The sequence below is a fragment of the Homarus americanus genome, unplaced genomic scaffold, assembly GCF_018991925.1.
Source record: "Homarus americanus isolate GMGI-L3 unplaced genomic scaffold, GMGI_Hamer_2.0 scaffold18826, whole genome shotgun sequence".
Lineage (NCBI taxonomy): Eukaryota > Metazoa > Arthropoda > Malacostraca > Decapoda > Nephropidae > Homarus > Homarus americanus.
The window spans coordinates 1-11,375 of record NW_024731849.1 but is presented as its reverse complement, the minus strand read 5'-3'; the positions used below and the strand labels follow the sequence as shown (position 1 = coordinate 11,375).

The 11,375-nt window shown below is 37.0% G+C and overlaps 1 protein-coding gene across 1 annotated transcript; it reads right to left on the bottom strand.

Moving 5' to 3' along the window:
* Positions 1-2,077: 2,077 nt before the first annotated feature.
* Positions 2,078-10,742, bottom strand: LOC121867848 (conserved oligomeric Golgi complex subunit 4-like; the record flags this gene model as incomplete). Its single annotated transcript, XM_042367970.1, has 5 exons — positions 10,523-10,742; positions 5,510-5,642; positions 5,255-5,384; positions 2,354-2,601; positions 2,078-2,222 (listed from the first exon to the last, which is right to left on the bottom strand). Coding segments are annotated over exons 1-5 (861 nt in total), but the record flags the coding sequence as incomplete, so codon positions are not given.
* Positions 10,743-11,375: the final 633 nt, after the last annotated feature.

Sequence of the window (11,375 nt, the reverse complement as noted above, 5' to 3'; positions counted from 1 at the left end):
CACACACAGGCCTTCAGCGCCAACTGTCAAATCTTATCTCAAATAAATAAACAAACAAACGCCAGACATTCTGTCACCTCACCTCCCCCCCCTCTTCCCACACGCTCCTGGCTACTTCCTTCCTTGTGTTCCCAGACAAAAGATTGGTGATTTCTTTATGTTTATTTTATATAATATCTCAGACTAAAGTTAGGATAATATAATTTGCATTGCTGAAATCCTTGCAAGACAGAGATTAATTTGAATATAAGCGTCATATATTTTGCTCAAGATATAAAAAATGTAGTACATTAGTGTACAATACTGTAGTACATTTTATAAAAAGTTTTTCAACTGTATTTTTGGGTAGATTTACATAGATTTCTTCATTTATTTTCATCCATTTACATGCACACACCATACTAAAAGAAACGTAAAAGAAATAAATGACCTTAGTGCAAAGCTGGAGTGCACATGTACTAATTTGATTACGGTACTAAAATTGTTTTGTCGAGTGCAAATTATAGCATGTTTATATTCAAATTAATCAGTATGTTACAAGAATCCCAGGTATGTTAATTATATTCACCCAGGTCATTTCACTGGCTTTTTATAAGAGAGAAGCTTAGTCACCTAAGAACTGATAAATATACACGCGTTAGACCTGGGCCTGTGCCAACTGTCAAACGTACTACCTCCCCTCCCCCCACGCCCCCTCGCTTGCTCCCACCCTCTCTCTCCCCCATCTGCTCGGCGTTGCTGGAATCCCTGTAAAACAGTGAATAATTTTAATATAAACGTCATGTATTTTGCACAAGAGATAAAAATTAATCACCTGTATCACATTACAGTAGTGATTTAACAGTAAAAGTGTATATGTACGTATATAGTATTCCACATACACATAAGTATAAATAAAAAGTTTATAAGATGATCGGACAACGTCCATTTCGGTTAACGTCACGTTTCCAAGAACGTATCTAGGACGTTAACCGGCGCATGACTGTATATATACATAGTGGTCCCTCGGTTAACGAACGCCTCGGTTAACGAAATTTCGGTTAACGAATTAACTTCCATAAGAATCTTCATTTCGGTTAACGAAATTCTTACAAATATGTTTCAACATGCTTTGGCTGGCTCACCAGCTGGAAGATTAGTCCGCCAATACAGAAATCGGCTCTAGGGCTTACATTCATTAAAATTGGAGTAAATATCAAGAAGGTTGTACTAATCAATAATTTTCCAAGTTTTATATTAATTTTTTTAGTAATTTTAACACTTATTTAACATAATTGCAGTACAGGGAACTAGTTTTTGGTGCGCCCATCAGCCACTTCACTCACCCACCTAGGCCTCAGTTTGTATCTCTGTTCAGTGGAGGAAACATCTTGCTTGTGGGTCTCTTGAACACAGAGTATTTTTACGTTTTTACAGTACAATTATTGGTCCTTCTGAAATTTATTTAACATATTGACAACATATAGTGCAGTGCAGTGTTGATTTAAAGAAAATAATCTTGAATTACACCTAGCGAACTTAAAATTTTATGGGTGAAATGACGGCATCAAGCATGGGGTGATTTCTCTTCCACCCCCACTTCTAATTCACATCATCATCATCATCATCAACCAGGAGCCTTCTACATACACTTTTCAAAGTAAGTGTACTTTACAGCATGTTTTTTTTCTTTATATGTAATTTTTGGTGAGCTGGAACCAATTACCCCAAATCCCAATGAAACAATGGTTTCGGTTAACGAACAACCATCTGGAACGAATTGCGGTTCAAGTAATCCCAGGGACCACTGTATAGGGAGGAAGTGTAGCAGAATTTAAATGTCAGTGCACTCATAACTCTCCTCCTCTCTAGCACACACACCAGACTGAATTATCCTGCCAGAGGTAACGATGCATTTACCAAGGATCTCCGCCAAGATCATGCATCTATAGCGGATAGTTTTTTAATACTGTACAATTATTTGTATCTCGTGGACACAGCTAGCGAATACAAGACTATGAGCGTAGCAAAACTTGTCAGATATTCCAGTTGGATTCAAGACCGTGACAGTGTTAACATAGAGTAAGTAAACACCCACCTGGTTGAAGTCCAAGTACCCCTGGGCAGGGAATCCTTTGCGCAGAGTTTGTTTAAATCCTTCTGCCAGTTGGGTCTCAATCAGAGTCACAGCATGATTCAACATGGCACATACACCATCAACACTGTTTGATGCTATCGCTCGCCTGGGTGATGACAGTATTAATGTCATTATTATTTATATATAATTATGATCCATATTTGCTCATATAAATTCACTTTAAAATAGCACAAATGATGATGTTTTAATATCGTAAAATATAATAGCTAAGCATACCTTACACTTTTTTTCACAATATAGAATGCATCATCAACTAAGGAAGATGTATTAGCAGTCTCCTCTACAGTGTCCATAGCTAATGCCTTCTTGAAAGACTCATTAAGATAAAACTGTTCCAAAATAGTATAATCAGCAACTATAACAGCCATGTCGCACACCAGTTGAGAACGTAAGAGTTTCCCTTCAAAAGCTGCCTCCTGTTTATCACGTTCTGCCTTGTGTGCAATGGACGCCTCAAAATCAGCCTGAAATATAATATTTAAGAGTGAGAAAACAAAGACCAAATTAATATTACATATATTTTGTGTCTATCATGTTTAAATAGTTATAAATAATTTAATTATTCTGGAAATTCCATTACTGTACCAAGACAAATTTATGACAAGGAGACTTATGTAATGCTGACAAGGTCACAACCCAAGGAGAGCCCCAGAACAATATTCTCATCACCTGTCCAGTTTAGTGATGTTAAATTATGAGGCATAAACACACAACTGAGGCCACCTTTATTAAACCATATTATTATTATTTTCAATAGTCAACAACTGTACAGTAATGTATTTTACAGTTAGTGTCTCCAGTAGTCTACCAATCCCAACACCAGAATTAAAAATATGTTATTGCTTACTTAACCCCTAAGCCCCGGTTCACGTTCCGGAACATCCTACTAGGGAGCCCCGGTTGACGTTCCGGAACAGCCTACTAGGGAGCCCCGGTTGACGTTCCGGAACAGCCTACTAGGGAGCCCCGGTTGACGTTCCGGAACAGCCTACTAGGGAGCCCCGGTTGACGTTCCGAAACAGCCTACTAGGGAGCCCCATTTGACGTTCCGGAGCATCCTACAAGGGAGCCCCGGTTGACGTTCCGGAACAGCCTACTAGGGAGCTCCAGTTGACATTCCGGAACATCCTACTAGGGAGCCCCGGTTGACGCTCCGGAACGCTCGCCTTTTCCGGCCACTGTTTAAATGCCCAGTGCAGGTTATCAGGTTCCAGTGTGACTATTTGCCTGTCACACCACACCTCGGCCACAGGGAAGCTTCCTGAACATAATTATCTACTTTTGTTTGTTTCATTTTCATTGTTTGTCCATTTTATCATGTTGTATCAATGTAATATTGCTAAAAGTAGTGTACAGTAGTTGTATTGCAGTTTAGTATTACTGTAAAACAATGCTATGATTATGTTATAAATGTATTTATATGTGGTATTATTATTCCGATAATTATTTATGTGCATTACTTGTTCTACCAAACACAAAGACAGCCAGGCAGACTAGCGACAGACTGCGTGTGTGTTGCCAAGCACTTTTTATGAAAAATAATGCAAATAAAATATTCTAAATGAATTATTTATAGGAAATAAGTATTAAGCTCAGTAAATATATACATTACTGGCCATCCTAAACACAAAGGCAAGCAGAAAATGGTAGATAGTAGGCAGCTATCAAACAGGTAGGTAATGGGAAGATATTGGAAGCATAATGTGTTGTCTAATGGTAGACTCTGCTGCCATATGTGACCAAGTCCCAGGTTGATGATCTAACTTTCTGCCTCATTTACACACAACTGCAGGGTCTCAATTGTTTCTCTTACAACACAACACATCATACATATATTGTTTCTCACTCTTGATCATCTTCTTTTCATTTTGTATTTATGTTTTTTTAATATTATTTTCAATTGTTATTATTAATTATTATTGTTATTATTACTATTCCATTTTTATGTTTAATTATACTTTTATCAATTATTATTAAATATTATTATTGTTGTTGTTATTAATATAATTATTTTTATATTTTTGCTCCTTAGACCCTGATGTGTGTAAGTGACCCATGCCTGGGTGGGTTAGTGCCCCCCCCCCAAAAAAAAATAAAAAAAATAAAAAAAAATACTGGTACAGGTTGTACCTCTCTAGTCCGGCAACCTCAGGTGCTAGTACTTGGTCCACACCCCTGTTTATCTAGTGCTTGGTCTAGAGATGAGTCTAATTCCAGAAGTGCTTCTTTTCCTTGCTTTTAGAATGGAAAAAAAAAGTATAATAATTTTCTCTAATGTCCGGATGTTTTCCTTTAAATCAACTGGACCAAGATCTATTTCCTGGTCGTCTTGCTCATGATCTATTTCCTGGTCGTCTTGCTCATCTTCTTTTAGTAAAGAAGCCAGTTATTAATTTGTTAACTCTTCTCCAGTGTTTCCAAGCAGCTCTTCTCGGATTTATTCTGGTTGCATGACACCAAATCCCTCCCGACTTACACCATGCTTGAGATCAGGGGCTTTGCTGAGGGGAAGCCAGTGAAATCATTCGTTGCTTCAGGCCATAGGGCCTCCCAACAGGAATTCACACACTTGCTAGTGATTTCATCATGGCTCAGTTTAAAATTTGTTATGCAGTCAGCAATGGTGTAATTTTTCCACTTCTCCTTCACCCCCGCCTGGCTATATTCTTCCAGTGTCTCGTGGATCTTGGAAAAACTGCGACTGAGGTAATATGACTTGAACACAGCAATTATTCCTTGGTCAAGAGGCAGTAAAAGATAAGTAGTGTTCTTTGGGACTCAGATATTTTTTTTTTGATGGCAATCTGTAAGTTCCGAGGGACGCAACCTTTAAAACCGCGAGCTTTAAAGGAATACAGTAAAATCAATGTAATAAACCATTTTACAAAGTAAAGACAAGCTATTGAGAGATGTTCTACTGCAGTGCCAGATGTTACAGCTGGGGATTTGACTGTGTTGTAACCATGCCAACAGATGTATAAAATTGTACAGTCTACAGTTTATACAAGTCTCCCAGGAACCAAACTCAAGGTATGAAAACCTTGTGAAATAAATTTTACATTAAGAGTGAACAAGATAAGCACTAAAAAAATTAACCAGATAAACACAAATACTTACCGACACTCGTCTACGGATGAACCTGAGGTACAACTCAGCTCGAGCATTTATGAGAGTCAGTTCCCCTAACAAAGTGTCTAGATCACGTGGGTCTGGTTGATCTGCTCTTGGCTCTTTACCTCCACTACACCTGAAAATTGTTTGGAAAACATGACAGTGATTTAAAGGACAACTGAAACAAACATACAGGAGCATGATGTTATAGGTTATATGCTGTTGGTGCAAACAATGAAAATTATAAGTTATTGTAGTTACCTCAGTGAATTACGAACAGCAGACACAATGGCCTCGAGTCTTCTATGTTTTCTCATCTCTCCTACAATGCGACCAGCCTGGCGATCACACTCACGCTGCAACATCTCTATTACAAGTGACAGGTGGCCAGGTCCTATGGAAAGTAAAATATACTGAATTTTGTACTAATGTATAGCTTGATTTTGCACACATTACTTATATAATGGACGAGTTGAAGGTTCAGGGTAAACACAAGAAATACACTCTGCCACGTTCGTAGAGTGATGGTATATATAATTTGTAATAAAAGTTTAAAAATCCTGCTATAATAGTCGAGATAAGTTTATTTCTCTAGAAACAGGACCGCCATTTGCAATGACGTCCCCACTTACCCTGCAGGTGATGCAGGGATGGAGATACGAGTCAATTTAGAAGTAATGACATTGTCTGGATTTTGTTTTGAGAATCCTGATGCTAGATAAACATGATGACATAGTGCAGTTATTGTTTTGATGATTCACTAATGAACCACTGGGATATATCATCATTTATATTAATTAATGAGTAAAAGTTTCATTAATTACCATTAAAATAAAGCAATAATAATGAGATGCATTCCCCAGTGTGACCTTTTCATATCTTTTGTGTGGCTTTTTACCCTCTTTTCCCCCCAAAACAACACAATTACTGAAAATTGCAAACTATATTCTTTAAATAATGTTTCTGAATGCACCTTATACAATATAAATGAATAATAATATGGTCACACAAGAGGAGATGGGACGCCATTATTTTCGTTTGTGTTTACAGCCAGGAGTCCGGGACGATAGTTCTACACGAGAAAATTAAGAAAATAAGACCCTGGTTGTAGCTGTAGTAAAATTAATGTAAAAAAATTAATATAAATGTTTTAAGTAATGTTATTTAATGTTAATAAATGGAACAATAGAAGTAGCTAACCACTAATGGCAAAAAAAAAAAAAAGAGATGGATTCGGAACGCCAACATATACGAATGTGTGCATTTAAGGATTCCGCGTCATTTATCCTTTTATGAATACTGTATGTACAAAAGATTCATTATTGTTTATTACTGAATATGTATTTGATTGAATTAATCTTTATATTATGCGAAATGAACAATGCAATTCATTAATAATACATCGAATATTGAAACACACACGAGGAGACAAGATGGCATTGTTTTCGTGAGTGACGATGGTTGTACATAAGAAACTGAAGAGAATAAGACCCTGGTTGTAGCTGTAGTGAACTTAATTTAAAAAAATGAATACCTGTATGTATGTTTTAAGTAATGTTATTTAATGTTAATAAATGGAACGCTAGAAGTAGCTAACCACTAATGGTAAAGAAATAAGGCGAGACGATTGGGAACGCCAACGTATGAACAGTAAGTGCGTACAATTACATGTGAAAACATATAGTCATTTCTCAACATATGAATATGAAAGCAACACTTATTTACTGTTCATATATGTTTTAAATAATATTTACAAATGTAAAACAAAAATTCTATTCACCAATGAATATTGTGCGAGTTTTTACTCAGATGACGAAGTCATCAGGTTCAACTCTGGCTAGTGCTGTAGCTTTCCATAAAGCTGTTGCTGAAACTGTTACTGAACCTGAAGTTGATGTTGAAGCTGCTTATGATGCTGAATTTGATGGTGTAGCTGAAGTTGATGGTTTAGGCCTTCGAATAATAAAGCTCTTGAAAGAACCTTGCACAGCTGCTTTCTTTTCTCATTATACATCTTTATGTAGAGGTCATTTGTATTTATTTAGATTTTAATGCTTTGTTCTGTTAATGGTTCCACTTCAGAAAACATGTTCATTGCTTGCTCCATATAATATCCACAGACCTCTCACCTTTTTCATATCGTTTTAACACATCTTGTTTCTCAGCTAAGCTTATACACTTTCTATTATCTTTTGAACCAACACTACCATCACTTGCTCTCTTGCTCATGTTGAATAGGGATGCAAAAATGCTGTAAGAAACCTGAGAAAGTTTTTCTCCTGTTCCAGAGGCGTGAAAACAAAAGGCCCGCCAAGCTCCGACTGTTGTTTACCATTCATTAGCCAGCAGCTTCTTTGTGCAAGGCGCGCTCTTCATTTTTTTTACAGTAATTATTATTTTTTTTATAATACATATCTGGATTTAATTATTATTTATAAGAAAATGTAATTTTATTTTACTTTTATTATATTTTGGTAGTAAATACGAATGAAATAAGGACGTAAATTGAATTGGGTCCTAAATTACTAGGGTTTTAAATATGAAAAGTTGGTGGTCGAACCGATGTTATCGGAGGCTTTACTGTATTTTCTTATACAATCGAAAAATGTTTTGTGACAGAAATCCTGCAGAGATGACATGTCTTATTGTTTAAAGTACAGTACTTAATCCCATAGTTAGAACCTTAAGGTTCCCCAGATGACCAAAACCAAAATAATAACAATATTGTGTGGAACGTTTATACAGTAATATCTCCGTTAGCCAGAATCCCTCAAACCCGGAAGTCTCTGATAGCCGGAATTGAAATTTTCTTGGAAAATTTCGAGATAATTTTTCCATTACCCAGAAAATTCCGGGGATGAGGGATATTTTTCTGGGTTCAAGAGATGATGTAATGGGCAATTTCTGGAACTTCCGAGAACATTTTTCCGTTACCCGGAAAATTCCGGGGATGAGAGAGTCGTCTCGTTACCTGGAAATCTCTCATTCCCGGAAGTGCTCTTCACCAATTGTTCCAGCTAACGGGGATATCACTGTACTATGAAATTTGATGTATGGGCAGCTAATATCCATTGAATTAGTTAATGTGCTTAGTAATATTTATATATTCAATATAGCATTACTGTGTTGTGTTGCACAGTAAAGCACAATTAATCATAAAATAATATTTATTTACTGAGCCAATCAGCCGAGAAGGTTGGACAACTACTTCCAGGGTTTATCACGGCAGGTGAAAGAAATTTACCAAAAGTAGATGTCATTATGAGGCCTTATCTGTGGCCCAGACAGGTCGCACTGCTCACGGTTTCTTCTTTCCACCCACTTGTGAAGGTACTGGTCTGTGATAACAGGCAGTAGGTTTTGTTGTGAAGTATCAGAGAACGTCCTGTTACTAGAAAATTTTGAGAATATACTCACGGAAACAGTTAAGGCTTCCCTGTTCTTCTTAAGGGAATATATGGTAGATTCAAGGCAGTTGAGCCTATACATGATTTCACAGGTACAAGCACCACTTTTGATCGTCTCAAGCATCTCTCGTTTCATTTCAAGGGTGTATTTCCTCTTCTTGACCCCCTTACGGTAGTTACGCTTGGCTTGGGGCTTTCCTAGTTTATCTTCTCTACGGCCATCATTACCACCAGAACAGCTCCCGAAATTTACATTACGCACCTCACTCATCGTCAATACACAAGAATGGCTAATAGTTAAACAAGAATCTCGTGAAACATAAGACAATGGGTCATATAATCCAAGGTCACTACACCACTCGCTCTCGCTCATTCAAACTAACTGACGTAAACAACAAACACGATGGAACAGCTGATAACAAAGGACCACGATAATGTACGCTGCTCACTCTCCATTGACTAGCAAAACCAGTAATTAAAATCACTATTCTTGAGAGGCTGGAAATTTTAAAAGTGACGCGAAACACACGAATCACGAATCTAAAACTCGCTAAACTTGAGATCCTACTGTAAAGGTATACTGTACTGTATTCTGTGTGGGAGATGGAGTGTATCTGAGAGCAGCGGGAGGTTTGGCGACACACCCTGACTCGCTGGACTACTGTACACCTCACACTGGACAATTAAATCACACAAGTGTTGCAAAACCAAAAAATTAAGAAAAACTTTATTTGGTTCTTATATAATGGAGGGTTTGCATGTAAAGAAATGGAGTAAAAAAAGAATACAAAACTACATCTGGGTGTGTAGCCGTGGAGAGGAGATGGTGGGTGATGGAGGAGGAGGTAGGACGTGCTGCCTGGACTGAGAGGAGCAACTCACCTCCCACGCTCAGCAGCCCCCCAACCCTTTATAATGACAGTATGCAATTTCACCATAACTCCCATATTATTTAGGTTCATTTGGTGCCAGGTTAATAAAACATTATTATAAAATAATAAATTTTCCAGAGAAAAAAAATCCCACACTCAACCACAAATGATTTATTATTTTTATTAAATTCCAGGCAGTTGTGTTTATACAGTATAGCACAAACAGCTGACTGCTGGCACCATTCCTCACCATGTCATCAGGTTTACCACAACATCTTTCTTCAGTACTTAGTAAATAATAATGGTAGTGTTTTATGCACCTTCATATACCATGGTTTATTTATTAGTCAGTTACCTTACTGTACAAGTAGTCAAATCAAGCCATAATGTATCACTGAAAGGTAACAAATTATGCTGTTAAGAATGTATCTCCATATTATATACAATACAGTACAGTACTGTATGTTATTATGATCCTGTTGTAAGCTGATCTGCTGGAAGCTCTCTCTCTAGGAACACATTCTGAGCTTTCAAGAATGCATAAACCTCTGTAAGTCACATTTCTCTGGAACACATCCTTGACATAAAATGAAAACTTCTTGTACAGTCAACAAAAAATATTCTGCAGCCTTTATGGTGTTCTACAATATGACACACCGGACCAAGAGTTCTGAATAACACTCATTTATGCGGGTGATTCCTTTTAATTTCTCTGTATTAACTATATGTGATATAAAAAATACATCGGACTGGTTATACAATGCATCACACAACCAGAAATACCAACCTTACCAAATTAACATGGCCTCAGTCAGTGATTGTTGCAGAGGCCATCAGACCAAGAGGTGCAGAACATTTTGTTGCTAACTGTACATATTTCCATGGCAGAGAAGTAACGTTATAATACTCTCTTATGACCCCAAATAGAATTATGATTTTAAATAAATATAAAAGTTTTGACATAAATCTTTAAGCAAACATAACGATACACCTACCATAATATGTTTCAATGATAGGTTGTCGAACTTCAACAGTTCTTGCAATGCCTTCAAATAAAAGTGTGACAGTATCAGCCCAAATGACATGGGAACGCTTTTCTCTTGGGCCAAGAGTTTGTGCAGATGCTAAATTCTGAGCTGTTGTCTCCTGGACCTGTGAGTAAAGAATACATTTGTCATAAAAATTAACATTCACATTCATGGTTTGTGAATCATTTTACCATATTCACCAACTGTACTCCTTAGTTTCACAAATAATTCTTTTGACATTTAGCTGAAGAAAAAAATATGCTATCCTCTATAGCATGTTTACCATGTCCTGTATCAAAGGTTGGTATTATTTTACTTTAGGACATAACGCGCCCTAAAGTTATAAACATTTATATCTCCCTATTCTGAGCATTTTGAACCCCATATATAACAGGCGGAAATGGATAATAGCGACACAATTGAACTTAATAGATTTTAAGTAGTTTTCAGTCTTCGTCTGTCAAGAAATGTTATCTGCGCATCACGCATGAGCAATGTTGACTGACGTCATCCAGTCGTGACCAATGATGTATCGATATCATCACGTGAATTTTTTTCGACCATCATATTTGATTTTTTTCAAAGGAAGCAGCCTGGGTACGATTTTAATTTAATTGACCAGTCTCACAATGGCCGTGGTGGAGGTTGGTTGTCATTTGTGCTCCTACGATTATTTTAAGTTTATTGCCGAGTTTTACGAAAAAGACGATCATTCTATCCAATTCTTACGTATCCCTGATCCTTCCACTTCTAAGGTACAGTATTGTACTTTCGTACATGGCGCGCCCCAAAGTTTTAAACTACTGAAACATCTAGGTTA